We start from the raw sequence: 16,089 nt of genomic DNA on the forward strand, positions 1-16,089 counted from the left end.
AATACCCACGGCTTGTGTATCCTTGGGGGATTATGAATCAGATTCAGGCAACCCCTGGAGCAGTCACTCGGTATCCTGGCAGAGATACAGCCATTGCTTTTTGTTTCGCAGCTATCATGGGTTTAGTCTTGCTGTCAAACACCATCTCTCCAGTGTGAGCAGAGGATTAAGAAGTAGAAGGGAGGGAGCCTAAATGTAACCAAGTCTCAGGGCAATAGGAATCTATACTTAGCATGTCAGTTATTCTTAGTCAGTGGTAGCATGTGGGTTTGGGGGGTATGGGACTGTAGCATGTTCAAGCACTCTCTGCTTGAGCACCTCCCCCTGGTCTATCTGGCAATTAGCTTTCAGCCCTGGAGCACCCCCGGTTGACAGGTGTCTCACCCTCAGTTACCTGTCTTCTTCTGTGCTACTTCAAACCCTCCCAAACCACAGTGCCACTTCCCTCACGGCTTTACCCCTCCTCCCCCCACACACTCTGGGGTCTCCCCTCACAGCAAACCCCAAATCCCTATACCCACTTTGCCTCAGTGACCCACTGCCAGTCATCCTCTAGCCCCTGCCTCAGGGGCAAACTGCAGTCTGAAATGGCCACTCATCCTCTGCAAGGGAGTGTGGACCTGCTGCCTTTTCCTGCCCTGGCAGCCTCCCTACGGCCCTAGGACTCTCAGGATTTGAGAGCAAGGCCTCAGCCTGGGAGCTTGCCTGGCTAGAGTTCACCAACTCTTCCTGAGCTTTCCCAACCCTGCTCTGTCTCAGGTACCCTCTCTTGCTTCCCAGACAGCCTCAATGTATACTGCCCCATCCTGATTGGCTGCTACCTGCCTCAGCTGATTGGTCCACTGTCCTAGCCCTCTCTCAGGTCTGAGTTTAACCCAGGGCTGGGAAATCTCAGGCCTGGGGGCCAGATGTGGCCTTCAGCTTGCCTGGATTCAGCCCCCAAAGCTTAGATCCCCACCCAGCATAGGGGAGCCCACAATGGCGCTCCAGCCCCGTCGCTGCCCTTCTGAGGGCTGGAGCACACAAATTTTACTAGTCTGGCCCCCCCAGGCTCTGGTGTGCAAAGGGAATGTGGGGAGTGTCGTTTTCCTTCTCAGTTGGGGGCCACAATGAGTTTTTTTTTCTGCTTCTCACTTATGTGTGGCCCCCAACTGATTTTTCTGTGGGTCAGTGACCCCTGGCCCAAAAAAGGTTCCCCAACTCACGTTTAACTCTTATTTCACCAATTGGGGTGATGGCCCCATTACAGGGACCTGTGTTCAAATTGTGAGTGCTAAGTCCTTAAGTACATGGGTAGCGTCTGCAAGGTGGAACCTAGTTTTTCTTCCTAGATTTTTTATTTTTTGTTTCTTTGTATTTTTTTCTTGGAAACAGCCAGACTGCAAATGTGGCCTTTATTTTAGCAATAACAGCACCTCAATAGGGCCAGATCCTGAGAGAGGCTGAGTCCCTAGAAATCAGTGGGATGCCATTCAGAGCTGTGAGCCATACTCAGCACTTTTCAGGGTGTCAGAGAGAGGAAGAAAAGGTGCATCAGGGATACATGCATACATCTTCCTTCACATGCCAAATAAGCTGTTTCATATACAGAATTTGGGCATTAATTGCAAATGACCGATTTTGTGCATGCAAATTACTTTTTAATGATTTGTAACAGGCACATTTGCAGGCTCACCTCTTGTACCCTACTTTGAAATATTGGCCTGAGGGCTTCAAATGATATTTAACTGAGTGAGTCATGTTATGCTGATTTGGCTATATGAGAAAACAGAGTACCATAGAAGTTTAATTAACTGAAACCTTTGGGAGTTCACTTGAACTGATTATGCATAGAGTTTTCCCTTCCTTCGTTTAGATACAGATAAAAATTTCTCTCTCTCTCTCTCTCTAAGAATGAGTGGCATTGTCTGTGGCTAATGGGTACTGAACTTAATCTTTATCACAATTGCTGGTAATAAAGAAAAAAGTGTCCACATTGATGTAATATTATACGTCTGTGCTAGTAAAATAGCTGTTTTCCAGACTCAGGTCTTTTGTCCTCCCAATTCCTGTAGGAGGGAAGGTGTGTTATATATAGGAATGAATGGGGTTGGGGCAAAGGAAAGCCTGCTTTAATTACTTGCTATTGTTCTCTGCAACCCTGTTAATTTCAGGGCTGCAACTGCAGGGAGGGAAAATTGTTTAGATTAGGAAGTAGACTGAGGTATAACATTTATCCTCCTGTTTCTAGGGAGACTGTCAGACTCGGGAGGAAGCCGTCGCACTGGGTGTTGGACTCTGCAATAATGGTTTCATGCATCATGGTAATGTACCAATTACCCTTCTTGTAGCCAATTAACAGAGCTCTCACTTCTGTCTCATTAATGGGGGATAGCTTCAAATCCCAATCCTATTGGCTGTGTCATACGTGCAAGCAGTCTCAGAGGTCCCAGCAGGATCCCTCTGAAATGCAGCCATGGGGAGCACGGACCCTATCAAAGATGATTGGGGGAATAGCTCTGTCAGAGGGTCCCCACATGGAGTATGTTCATGATAAACCCTGCAGCACCCAGGCAGTTAAATGGGGAAATCATTTTCTCACTGTATGTTCTCTTGGGAACAACCAAGCTGCAAATATGGCCTTTATTTTAGAAATAAAGGCACCTCAATAAGGCCTGATCCTGAGAGATGCTGAGCTCCCAGAATTCAGTGAGATGCCATTCAGAGCTGTGAACAATACCCAGCACCTTCTGGGCCATCCAAAATGCTGCACATACTAAGTGCTGTCCCGAAATGCACTCCAGTAGGTCTCGGGTACAACATGACTCGGGCTGAATCGTCAAACACTAGGCTGAGCTATCCTAAAGAAACTGCCAAATTGCTCTCTTTAGTGCCTGCCTCTCGGAGCAGCATTGGCGGCCCTCGACACTGTACTGCTGGGAGCTGCCAGATTCTCGAGCTCAGCCCTGTGTTTTGAGGTCTGCCCTGCCCTTTGATTTCTCGTGGCTATTTTCGGTTGTTTTGGCACCCCAACAGCAGTGAAGATTTGCTCTAAAATAAAAGCCCCCGGCTGTTCCTTGATCCACATTCTTCTGTCTCCCATGTCCTCATAGTAATGAAGATGTGGCATGTGGGCAACGCAGATGAAATATCCAAACCCCCGAGTGCAGTCTAGGAGTAGCAATTAGTGAGGGACTGTAAAGGAGCATTGCTATGATTCCTGCCCCCAAATGAGAAGGTACCCTCCTTCCGATGGGTGTTTGAGATGGGCAAGGCCAATGGAAAATCACATCTGAGGTCAAAGCATGGATTATGAGAATTTGTAGCTGTTTGAGGGGTTTAGAGGTTGAATTAAACTCTCTATCCTATTGCCCCTTCTTGGGCAGACATTGTAATGAAACACCCTGTTTCCAGAGTCTTAACTGCTCATCTCATCTTGTGGAACTGGAGAAACTCACCGGCTACGTCTACACTGGCCCCTTTTCCGGAAGGGGCATGTTAATTTCAGCTATCGTAGTAGGGAAATCCGCGGGGGATTTAAATATCCCCCGCGGCATTTAAATAAAAATGTCCGCCGCTTTTTTCCGGCTTTTAGAAAAGCCGGAAAAAAGCGGCGGACATTTTTATTTAAATGCCGCGGGGGATATTTAAATCCCCCGCGGATTTCCCTACTACGATAGCTGAAATTAACATGCCCCTTCCGGAAAAGGGGCCAGTGTAGACGAGCCCACCATGTGCACATTCTCTAGCACATTGTCTCCCTTTCAGTTCAGCCTGCAGCTGTGGCCTCAGTCCTGGAAGCTGGAGGAAGAGGGCAGGGAGGGTCTGATTTTCATTGCTTTATTCACATTGGTAGCCCCTTACTTCTCATAGAGTCCCACTGCTCCTTTCAGAGCAAGGTCAACACAAGCAAGTCTCTCAGAATATGTCCCAGAATGAAAGGGAGACAAGCGATGAGCAATCCTCACAGGGTGCAAACATTCATCCCAACCCTTTACCCTGGTGAGTGGGTGCAATTGAATTCACATGCATGGAGACCTGAGCAGAGAACTGGAAAATGTGCCCTGTAGAACCCCCATCTCTGGCAGACCCTCAGGGAATACCCTGGCCATTGCCCAATTTTTAGGATACATTGCGTAAACTGCAGGCTTTTGAATATCTATTATATACACAACAATAAATGAAATGGCTGCAAAACCTTTCCATGAAGTGTTCCTGGAAAAGGTGAATTGGAGACTGGAGAAGAGGAGGAGTTGGGAGAGCATCCAGTATTGCTGCTCTGGGCCGGATCAGAATCTGTCAGTAGATTTCTCTGCAGTGTTTACCCATAGGCTGGAATCAGGGGAGCTGACAGCCATGCCGGGCCCCTGGACTAGGTGAGGGAGGCCAACTCTGTGCTTCCAGAAGAGATGGAGCCTCAGGTGGAAGAGGCGGGACTGGGGCAGCCAGTCCTTGGTACTACCCAGAGTGTACTGTGCTGCTCCCCCAACCCTTAGAACCATTCAGAGGGTGCTGCATGGCACTCTGGCGGCAATTCAAGGGCCCAGGGCTCCAGGTGCCACAGCAGTAGCAGTGACAGCATTTGGGAGCCCTGGGCCCTTTGGAATCACCAGGCCCCAGGATAACTGCCTCATTTCCCCTAGCTCCCTCCATCAGCAGACCTGGCTATAATCAGAACCAGCTTTGAAGTGGCCACAGAACCTGAAACAGACATTTGGAAACAGACATCACATCCAAACTGGTTCTGGACACCTCTGCCAGACACGTGATTAAAAAAAGCTGAAGGAAAGAGAAGCTGTTAAAAAGTTCATTTACTTCTGAGGCCATTCTTTGTTGTGTGGAGAAAACAGGCCTTTGAAAGCTTCACAATGGCCATCTGTTTACAGATGGGAATTACTCCAGGTAGTGGCTGAAAAAGCCAATACTGCACCCTCCCTTGAGTGTTTCAGATTCTGCACAAGTAGTATGAAAACATGCTCCGTTTGATTGCAGGAGGCGGCACATGAATGAACAAGCAGGAGCCATGGGGATAAAAGCTGTGGGGAGGGAGATCATAGGCCCCAACCTGGAACATTTGGGGCACGAGCACCCAAATTTACTCTGATTTACAAAGCTATTGTTACACACATAGGATGGCCTGCCTCTCTCAGGAACTCCACTCCCATTTCCAGCTGTCCTATCCATTCTGAATACCTTCATTCCACGGATGCTCTGAACCATTCTATGTGGACTCATATCTCTCTAACCAGCAGTTCAAAATCAATTTTGTTCCCAGAACCTTCCCTTTGTCTTCCTCCATAATACTGATGCCAAGGCAGGGAAGTAAACAAATCACATCGACAAACTAACCAGTGAAGAAAAAGTGCTAATTCAGCTGGGAAGTAATATTTACTTTCCAGGTATCAGTGGGTGTTTCCAGACATGAGACTAATATGAACCAAACAAGTTGCATATTGCTTGATAATCTACTACATAGAAACTTTCTTGTAAGAGGACCTGATGAGCATTCCACATTCATCAGAAGCCTGGGCGTAGTTTGGTGGAGTTAGAGAGAGAGTATTGCCCCCTCCTCCCCCAAATGGCAAGTATCAAGCAGGCATGGAATTCCCCTCCTCACTCCCCCTACCCCACCGGCGTGGCCCTATTGGCCTGACTGGAGCTAATCTCCAATATAGAAGTCAAACTACGCCTATGACCAGAAGCACTGAAGATCAGACCAAGATACACCCTGCACTTTGGTGAGATGTGCCCAAAATATGGCACAGATTAAGAAGCCAGGGTTAAATAAATGATTGGCTGGGATTGGTGGTGAGGATTTGGCATGTAAAATCCTGTTTAATCTGTTAACTAGTTAAGCAGTGCGGTGGGCTGCTCTAGCCAGGCCGGTCCCCCCGCAGGCATGGGCTGTTCTGACTGGGCTGACGCGCCCCCACCTGACATGCAATGGGCTGCTCCAGCCTTCTGCACCATGCCATGAGCCTGGCTGGGTTGGAACAGCTCCCCCCCACCATGTCAGGTGGGGGGGGGGGGCTGCTCCAGCCCAGCTGTGTCACTGGTTAACTGTAACTGATAAGCATCACCCGGTAAGAGTCATGTTTACCCGTTAACCAGTTAGCCATTCATACCCCTAGTCAGGATTTTCTTTGGTCTTTGGTTTTCTAAAGGTGAGAGAAATATGTTTAGATTTCCTTCTAACTGTCTGTCTGCCTTCCACCCTTTGGTTTTCAGTCCTGGAGAAGAGCGAATTCAAGGATGAATCCCAATATTTCCGCTTTTATGCTGATGAGGAAATGGAGGGTACAAGTTTCAAGAGCAAGCAGTTGCGTAATGACTTCAAGCTCATTGAAAACATCCTAGCAAAGAACCTGCTGGTAAGACAGAGCTGATCTGGTATTTGTTTCACATAAGGCATTGTGATCTTTAGCTTTCTAAAGCAATTAAATTTATACCAGTGTACAGAAGAAAAAAACAGGTTGGGAAATTACAAACAGTAGCCAGATATTGCAGCTGACTTTGATTCACTGTGAAAATTCTTTTTGTTGAGAGACAAAAAGGAGAGGTAGATTCAAAAACAGGTCTTGCATCAATTGGGCTGAAGTTAAAACACTGGGTGACAAATAGTATGGTGGATGTACTTAGGTAAGAATCAGGTAATTCTCCAAGATTCATATGTATTTGGGAGTCACTATCAGAGGGTATGTCTACACTTGCACCCTAGTTCAAACTAGGGATGCAAATATAGGCATTCAAAATAGTCAATGAAGCGGGGATTTAAATATCCTGCGCTTCATTAGCATGATCTCGCCGGCGCGTTACTCCGAATGCCAGCTGTTTCGAAAGTGAAAGTGCGCGCTGGGAGATCATGCTAATGAAGCGTGGGATATTTAAATCCCCGCTTCATTGATTTATTTCGAATGCCTACATTTGCATCCCTAGTTCGAATTAGGGTGCAAGTGTAGACATACCCAGAGTGATTTCAGATAAGCTAGATTCCTATACAGAACATATCCACTTCAAGTCTCAGTTCCAATATCATGGATGGGATCCAAGAAAACATTTTCCAGGCAATAATATTGTTCTTCATGCTAATTGCCCTACAAATAGTTATTTCCCATGATACCCAGTCTCTTAAACACTGTCACACTCTTGACTGCATGTGGACTGTTGTATCCTGGTTAGGATTTGGATGCTATTTGTCCAGAAAAGCTCATTTACTGCCAGTGGCCCAGACCCCACTCTCCTCTCCTGTTGAGAACTGGCAAAATGCAGGAGCAGGATGAAAGCCCAAGTCAGTAACAACAAAAACAGCTTTGCTGGAAAGGATCCTAAGGCCCATTAAAGGAGGGAAGAGTTTTCCTGGTGGATGGCAGACATTCCCCCACCCCTGCCTGCTGTTATTCTACCTCCAGGGAAGTCATTCAGGGTGTGTCTAGACTACATGGCTCCGTCGACGGAGCCATGTGAAGTAGTTTACCCGACATAATCAATGAAGCGGAGATTTGAATAATCCCTGCTTCATTAAAATAAAAATGGCTGCTGCGCTGTGCCGACAATCAGCTAATCCAGCACAGCACGGGAGTCTAGAAGCAGATTGGTCAACGAGGAAAGCCTGTGTCAACTGCTCCTTTATGCCTCGTGAAATGAGGTTTACAGGAGCGGTCGACAAAGGCTTCCCTTGTCGACTGATCCGCATCTAGACTGACACGCTGTGCCGGATCAGCTGATTGTCGGCACAGCGCGGCGGCCATTTTTATTTTAATGAAGCAGGGATTATTTAAATCCCCGCTTCATTGACTATGTTGGGTAAACTACTTACATGGCTCTGTCGACGGAGCCATGTAGTCTAGATACACCCTCAGTGTTTGTCTAACTGGCCAGTTGTGATATTTAAACCCCCATCCAATGATGACCCTCCCTCTTTCTCCCTAAAAATTGTTCACCTGCACCCAGAGTTGCCAGTTTGGATGTACTCCTATAGGTTTCATCATGTGTCATAATCTTTAATTAAAGTTTAAGTCTTTAATTCCTGGGGATTCCAGGACAATCCTGAAGGATTGGCGACTCTCCCCCCCTCTCCTCCCAGTTCTTGTGAGCTGTGTGTAAAGTTACCATATTCAGCATTTGATACAAAGAAGCTCCTAAAAGAATAATTAACTGCCAAGAACTTAGACTCTGGGCTTGAGCATTTTGCAAAGCACTCAGAGATCATCTTCATATTCACCCATAGGGGACTGGTCATCACTCAAGCTGCTTTGATTTTCTTCCCTCTGGACAGAGGTCCCTTTGGAGGGGGGGAGGGAGGAAGGGAATAGATACCAGCGTACATTTTCCTCTTTTCTTCCCCCAATTTAAAAGGGCAGGTGTCTAACAATTACATTATTTCTACCCAGGCATTATTTCTACCTAAGGTCCCACCCCTTTCAGGAGTGTGGAGCCAGGCCCACCCCCCACTTTGCCCAGGGGCCTGGCATTCTGTTGGCCCCCTGTTTCTACCCCTGAAATGCGGGAGCCTTCTAAAGGTTAGCAGTAGACCTAATTGATCCTTCTTTCTGCTAATGTATTGGGTATTTATTAGCATAAAAGAGTTTGAGAACACATTTCAGCTTGGTGCTTCAATCAGACACTATTCGTAATCAATAGCAAACTCCCTGATATCTGCTCCCTGACTGGGTAACTAAAGGATTTGAAACAGGAGAGATATTTATCATTATATTACTGTTATTGTAGTTCCTAAACAAATGCCATGATGTGAGTCAGTGCACAAACACAATCTCCTCCCAAAGAGCTAAAAGTTGAAAATGAATAGTAAATAATGCATAGCAAATTACAAACAGCATGCTTCTTGGTACAGATTTTCAAATACTAAAATTCTGCGCATCATTGCTATTGCCACAAACCAAGAGCTACCTGAATACTTGTAAAGTAGAGATTCCCACAAATACAAGCACTGGAAGTGCATTGCATTTATTCATACTTCCTTTTTTGGCTAGCAATAAGAAGCTGCTGGAATCCTTGTTTTTCCCTGGCTGCAATATGACTCCACCTTTTTCCTCTTTAACTGGGCCTTTGTGCATCACTCCATTCTTTAGGGCTCTGTGTAAGCCACATTGCAGTTAGAGTAACACAACTTCCTCTCTGCTGGATTTTGCACTGTACCTCTTCAGTGTAACCCGAATTGCTTACGGGGAACAAACTCAATTTACTCACCAAGTTGTGAAAGCTTTTACCCCCTTTCCATATCTTGGACAACTTGTACTCTAAGGAGGGAAACAAGAAGAGCTTTCTGTCCAATGAAAATCACAAATGCCAAAGGAATGTGATTCTAGGCTGGAAAAAAATGCACTTCAGACAAAGTTTGATATTCATTTATTTATGCAGTTGTTTTTGATTTATGGACATAAATCCTGACACGTTGAAAAAATACACAAAATTCTTTGCATAGTTCAAAAAGAATTCGGGCTTCTGACTGCCTCCAGCTACAGGGTTTGCATCCATGTTGCAGCATTCTCCTTTATTTTATGAGTTGCACTTCTGCTTACTTCTGAATGATCAAGGAACTGGACTGGCAAATTCACACACAGTTAAGTCTGTTGATAGGGAACACCAACAGAGTCAGGATTATTTGTCTGATCTTAAATAGAAGTTGTCCCAGCTTTTCCCATCCTTGTAGAGATATTGGCTGCAAACATCTTGGGTAACAGCTTCTAAAGCACCTAAGGAGTGATATAGGAGCCTTCATCCCATTTGTCAAACTGAACCTAAGTCACTCAGGAGCCTAATCACCACTGAAAGTCAATAGCAACATTACTGCCTTCTGGTATTCGGGTTCTGAAAAAAGGTGACATCTAGTGATCCGAGCACAAGAATGAGAAATACCTGGGGCCTAACCCAGTTTCTGACATGAGATCACTGTATAGCCTGTATAACAAGGTTTACAGGAGTGGTCGACAAAGGCTTCCTCTGTCGACTGATCCACGTCTTGACTCGCACGCTGTGCCGACGATTAGCTGAGCCGGCACAGCACGGTGGCCATTTTTATTTTAATGAAGTCGAGGATATTTAAATCCCCGCTTCATTGACTATGTCAGGTAGCCTATTTTACAAGCCTCTGTCGGCAGAGGCATGTAGTCTAGACATACCCTTGAACTGTGTCTCAGGGTACATCTACAGAGTGTGGCTATTTCGGGATACCAGATATATCCTGAAATAACTATCCTGCGTCTTAACAAGCTGCCCATTATTTCAAAATATTTTTCTAAATAGTGGGCATGCTATTGCAGCATCCTTGTAGCCCTTGTTCCATGAAGGTTAACGGATGTCTGAAAATAGTGTGTTATTTTGAAATTTGGCGCTGTGTAAACACGCCAAATTTCAAAATTTCAAAATAGAATCGAAATAGATACACGATTTGAGTAGTGCAAATTGCTTCTTATTTTGAGTTTAGGGTGCTGTGTAGATGCACCCTAAGTTTTCCCATCTGCAAAATGAGGATAATGCTTTTCTTCCACCTCTGTCATATTTAAAAGGGACTTTGAAGATAAAAAGCACTAAATCAAATAAGAATAATTGATGATAATAATAGCAGTTTGAACTTACTCTGTATAGTTTAGCACTCTCCCATTGCAGGGTCTCAAATGTGTAGGTACTCAGTAGCATTATAACTCAATCATATCTCTCACTGCAATTTTAAAAGAGCCCATTCATTGAACAGGACAACCTCCTTAAATGTGCTGCTAAAATGATGGCACTGCAAAATATATTTCTCTTATTTAGAGCTTACATTGTGACCTGCATTTTTAAAATAAAGTCCAGCTCACTCCCTACTAAAATTTATTTTTGCATTCCAGAGGAATTATTCTTGTGTCTTTTGCTAATAGAAAATGACCTCATTCTGCACAGCTTCTGCAAGACAGAGGCTGCCTCATTGCTTTCATTAGTCTAGCCTCCCAAAGTCTATTCAGGCTTGAGAATTCAAAATCCTTGATTAAAAACACCCTCAGGAACAGAGTCACTAATGAGATTCTGTCCCCGAGGGATCTTTGAATGCCCAAGGAATTGGGCTAGCAAGTCAATAACAAGAAGAATGTGTCATCCAGGTGTAGCTAGAGGCCATGATAAGGGTGTTTTGGGGTGGATTTAGTCACTAAAAACCCCAGCAAACACTAAAGTGAAAATAAGTATTCCTTATACTGAAAATATTCTATTGTTAATTTATTCAGAATGTCAGTTCACTGAGGAGGTCTTTGATCAAAAGGATCTTGGTTATTGTGTTTTATTTTTTGTGTTTAATAATTGGTGAACTGTGCCACCAAAGGTTTTAGTGTCTCAAAGTCCTTGGCAAGACTTATAGCAGAGCTGTGTTTATGCTGCAGATGTTTTCTTCACACTAATGTGTGTTTGAAGTTTTCAGTTAATTCACTTCAATCCTGTTCACACCCACTCTGAAGTTGGATTTCCACAAACATCCATCAGTCAAGTTTTACTAATGTGCATCCTTTGTGGGATTTAATTTAAGATTTCACACTTAGGTTAGTATGGGTGCAAGAAGCACAATCTAGCTCGAAATTAATATATCTGAGAAACATCTAAACATACAGTAACTGGGCCAAACTCTGAAGACTGGTACAAAGACCTAAAATGAAAATACAGCGGAAGTAAAGGGAGAAATCTTCAGCCTTTCGTTTGCTTCTAAGGCTTCTGAATGCATAACCACCCTGCCACTTTAAAGCATGTGAGGGGAGTAGATATAATCACTGCTTTCCTCCCAACACTGATTTAGCTCATGGTCATTTGCATTCAGAAGATAACTGACATTGAGGTTAACCCGGGATAAAGAAAGCCACAAGCTATCCATTTGGTTTTACTGTTTATTCAGTCAGAGCATACTGCAATCTGATGTCCAGGCTACTGACAGTGGTTTAACATGTGTTTTCCATGTTAAAGGAAAATCTCCTACTAGAGGATTGGCCATTTTCATAGCACAGTAACAGTATAGTTCATGTTTACGGAAACGTCTGACACTTTGTTGCCAATGTTTTTAATGTTGGCTTGTGGCCATGTTCTCCTGGTCCATTGGGGCAGGAAGATCCTTTTGATTCCAGTGGGAAGCTATCCATGGAAATCTGAGGGCAGAAGCTGACCCGTAAGGACTTAGATTCTCCTTAGCTTAAAGCTTAGTCTTTCTGCCTCCTTCTCATCTCTTCCATTTTGCCAAGAGCCATCCCTTAAATAGCCTTTTCTCTAAAGATATGTTAGAACTGAATTGCTTATTTGTCCACCACTCGCTGATTACCCAAACACTGGCATAGTGCTGTTCATTTCATGTAATTTTTTTTTAACACAATTGACCCAACATGCAACCATGTTCTTTTAACAGCACAAAGTGAAAAGATAGAGATGTATCCTGAACATGCTCTTTCCTACCATCCCCTCTTAAGGAAAGAGCCTAAATGAAAAGATAATCTTATTCTTGTGTTCTGAAGGTCATATCTGTGATATTCACTGATCATCCGAGCACTTACAGTGCTTGTAAGAGCTCCACTTTATTCTGTGTCTGGTTCTAACTGACTGTGCATTACAAGAGCATCTCACCCAACTGGGAAGAGCAGCCCTTAAAGACACTGTTCCCTATATGTATCATACTGATTACATTAAGTAGAGGCACTACAGTTTTTTCAGATCCTGGACCAGCTTTTAATTGACCTTATGTCATGGACATTGCTCCACCCATCCACAGTCACATGACTGCCCTGTGACACTACAGTAGCTAATATGGAAAGTTATGCAAGAAATATTTAATTCAGTATTTTAGCTATCCTTTAATGGGATGTAGTAGCTTGGAATGAAAGAGGAGCCAGGATCATGTGACCATGTGATCACATGACTGCTCATCATGGACTACCAGCAAGGACTCTGCAGATCACAATTGGGAACCTGTGTACTAAAATGATTAACAAAACAAATAACTATGTAAGTGTTATGATGGACATTGTACAGGCAACAAGCTGTTATTGGAAGAGAGTTCAGTCACTAATGTTGATACTATGTCAGGAACTCACATCTCACTTGTTGCAAGCAAAGCAGATGTGAGCGAGACAATTATAATGGGCTATTTTTAGGATATGTCTTCTCCCCGTGTCCTGGTCAAATTCTATTTGAGGATGCTATGCCTGTCTAAACTTCCCTTGTAATTTCAATTGAATATTCTTCTTTGCATCCTGTACTGTATAATTGTATGATGCTGCTGTTCAATATTAAGCAGCTGCTGTTTTATACTTCCAAAGTGGCTGCATTTTAGGGGTGACAGAATTGATTCCTATTTATGGAAAGTCTCTTAATTGCTATGGATGAAAGGTTGTTCTGTACTGAAATGCAAGGTATTACTATTTCATTATTTGGAAAACATATCACAACTTTCTCAAAGATGAAGTGAACACTGACGATAGTTTGCATAAATGTTTATAAAAGGGCTTTGAGATTCTGTGTTTTGAAGAGTGGCTTAGAAATATAGGACTATTAGTTTCATCACCATCATATTGACTGAAAACAATCCACATTAAAAACTGTTCTGTTTACCCTCATTTTTAGAGCTGAGAAGGGCAGGAAGATTATGAGTAAACGATAGTGCATGAAAGAGATTTCCATGTGTAATCATGAGATCTGCACAGAAACTCGGCATTCAACTGTGTGTAGCCGTTGGCTTCTCAGGGTTTGCAAATTAAGACCTCTGTGTACATCTGCACAACAAGTCACAGCCCATACCAGTGAGTCTCAGAGCCTGGGTTGATAGACTTGGACCACAGCACAAAAAATACCTAGACATTATAGGAGCGGTGGGCAATAAAACAGCAGAGGTTCTTCATGATTAGGCCCTGGTGGGCTGCTGCTGCTCTCTTTACTGCACTTCTGCAGGTACAGGCAATCACTGCTTCCATTGTCTGGGAATGGTGATCCATGCCCAAAGGGAACTCTGATCCCCTGTATCTGCAGAGGCAAAGGCAAATGCTGGCCATAGTGACAGTGATGCTTCTGGGTGGGTGGAGCTCTCCCCGGGCGAACACCCTATCCCCTAGGCCATGCCAGAACCCACCCCACCACCTCACCTTCAGGGAGCCCTTTTTCCTACCTCTCCCAGGGTATGTCTACACTACCACCCTAGTTCGAGTTAGGAGGGTAATGTAGGCATACCGCACTTGCAAATGAAGCCCGGGATTTGAATTTCCCAGGCTTCATTTGCATAAGCCAGCCGGCGCCATTTTTAAATGCCGGCTTGTTCGAACCCCGTGCTGCGCGGCTACACGCGGCACAGGCTAGATAGTGCGGAATGGCTTGCTAGTTCGAACTATCTAGCCCGTGCCGCGTGTAGCCGCGCGGCACAGGGCTCGAACAAGCCGGCATTTAAAAATGGCGCCGGCCGGCTTATGCAAATGAAGCCCGGGAAATTCAAATCCCGGGCTTCATTTGCAAGTGCGGTATGCCTACATTACCCCGCTAGTTCGAACTAGCGGGGTAGTGTAGACATACCCCCAGAGTGGGCAGGACTTGAACCTGCCGACCTTCTGTCCCCAGGCTAACCTTGGTGGACCGGATCCGGCCTGTTATTTGCCCACCCCTCCATTATGGCTTGGGCTGTGAAACCTATGCCGCTCCCTAGGCTTCAGAGCCCAGACCCCAGCCTAAGCGGCAACATCTACACAACTGCTTTTAGCACCATGGCGAAAGCCCCATAAGCCCTAGTCCAGGGGTAGCCAACCAGTTAGGCACGAAGAGTCAAAATAGCTGTGGATAGTAATGCAAAGAGCCACACATCCCTCACCCAGAGCCAGGCACCCCCAGGCCCCTCCCACTCTAACCCAATGCCTGAGTCTCACCGGAGCTGCCATCGCCACAGCCACGCACTTCTCCCTCCAGGAACTGGGGTGTGTGCACAAAGCGGGCATGGGGTTCTGAACGAGCCATAACCTTGAGAGCCGCATTTCTGTGAGCAAAGAGCCACATGTGGCTCAAGAGCCACAGGTTGGCCAGCCCTGATCTAGTCTTGACCTGGCATCTGAGACTTGCAACTGCAGGCTGCTGCTCTCAGAGTAGACATACGCTGAATGTTTAAAATATTGTGTCATTTGGTTTCACAGACCATTGCTGTCAGAAAGGTGAAAATAGTCTTGTCATGCTATACGTGAATGTTCAGAACTCCCTCCGCCCCCCCAAACTTGTGTTTGGATTAGTGGTTGTGGGTGATGTAGAGTGGCAACTTTATCATGCTATCTGTGAATACAAAGACAGTGAGTTAGGCCTTGTCGTCACTGCCTCGAGCGATCTTCCAGAGTTTGATTTAGTGAGTCTAGTTAAGATTTGCTAAATCAAACTCAGAGAGCACCCCCATTGGCACTCTGGCTGTCAATGGGGAGTAAGGGAAGCTGATGATAGCATTTGCTCCAATTGACCTCTCACTTGGGGGACAGCACCAAGCTCGGCTTAAGGTAAGCCAACTCCAGGTACGAATTCTATGAAGTTGGAGTTGCATACTTTAAGCTGAGCTTCTGGTCTTTTGTAGACCTGGCCTTAGTGTTGTTTCCAAAGAAGCTAGCTGAAATTATCCCGATTCCCCATTAACCAGCCTCATTGCTGTTGCTTGATTTTTCTCTCAAAAGGTTAACGGTAGTGACACCCATTAAAACAATGAGAATTTTAAGGCTAACTCTCCACTTGGTGCTTTGAACATATAGCCCAGAGCATGTTCCTCCAACAGAAGAGGAACTGCACAGCCTTTCCACATGGGAAATGACAAGTTGAACGGGAGAGTTGCCCAAGCAGTTTTCAATTGAATCCCAAACTTGAAGCAATCACTTACCCATTGTGTTGGGCTGAGACTTGTATTGGGCTGATACTTGTAAGAGTTCAAGGCCAAAACCTACCTATCCCTGTGCTCGTTTTCTAAGGAACTCTTTGCACTGAGTACACTTGAGTAGCATTGCATTGCACCTTTTTCACAGAATCTTCCTTGGGGTTTCCCTTTTAATCCAAACATCTCCTGAACAGCTTTTTTTTCTTGCAGGTGTCCTAGAGTAGTGAGTTATTTTGCACCTACAGATTTTGATCGTACAGGAAAAA

At 44.9% G+C, this 16,089-nt stretch overlaps 1 protein-coding gene and 1 long non-coding RNA gene across 5 annotated transcripts in view; one reads left to right on the forward strand and one right to left on the reverse strand.

Annotated features, from left to right (window-relative positions):
• The window catches only part of PREX1 (phosphatidylinositol-3,4,5-trisphosphate dependent Rac exchange factor 1), a 267,990-nt gene that overhangs the window by 193,975 nt on the left and 57,926 nt on the right, over positions 1-16,089 (forward strand). For all 4 annotated transcript variants that reach the window (XM_075901238.2, XM_075901236.2, XM_075901237.2 and 1 more), the window contains 2 exons: positions 2,231-2,303; positions 6,208-6,350. In XM_075901238.2, coding sequence (XP_075757353.2) covers positions 2,231-2,303; positions 6,208-6,350 — 216 coding nt within the window. The remainder of the gene's footprint in view (positions 1-2,230; positions 2,304-6,207; positions 6,351-16,089) is intronic.
• The window catches only part of LOC142818856 (uncharacterized), a 144,284-nt gene continuing 137,506 nt past the window's right edge, over positions 9,312-16,089 (reverse strand). Inside the window, exon 3 of the long non-coding RNA XR_012896534.2 lies at positions 9,312-9,566. This is a non-coding gene — a long non-coding RNA (uncharacterized LOC142818856). The remainder of the gene's footprint in view (positions 9,567-16,089) is intronic.

Source organism: Pelodiscus sinensis, chromosome 17 (assembly GCF_052426305.1).
Source record: "Pelodiscus sinensis isolate ZL-2025 chromosome 17, ASM5242630v1, whole genome shotgun sequence".
NCBI lineage: Eukaryota > Metazoa > Chordata > Testudines > Trionychidae > Pelodiscus > Pelodiscus sinensis.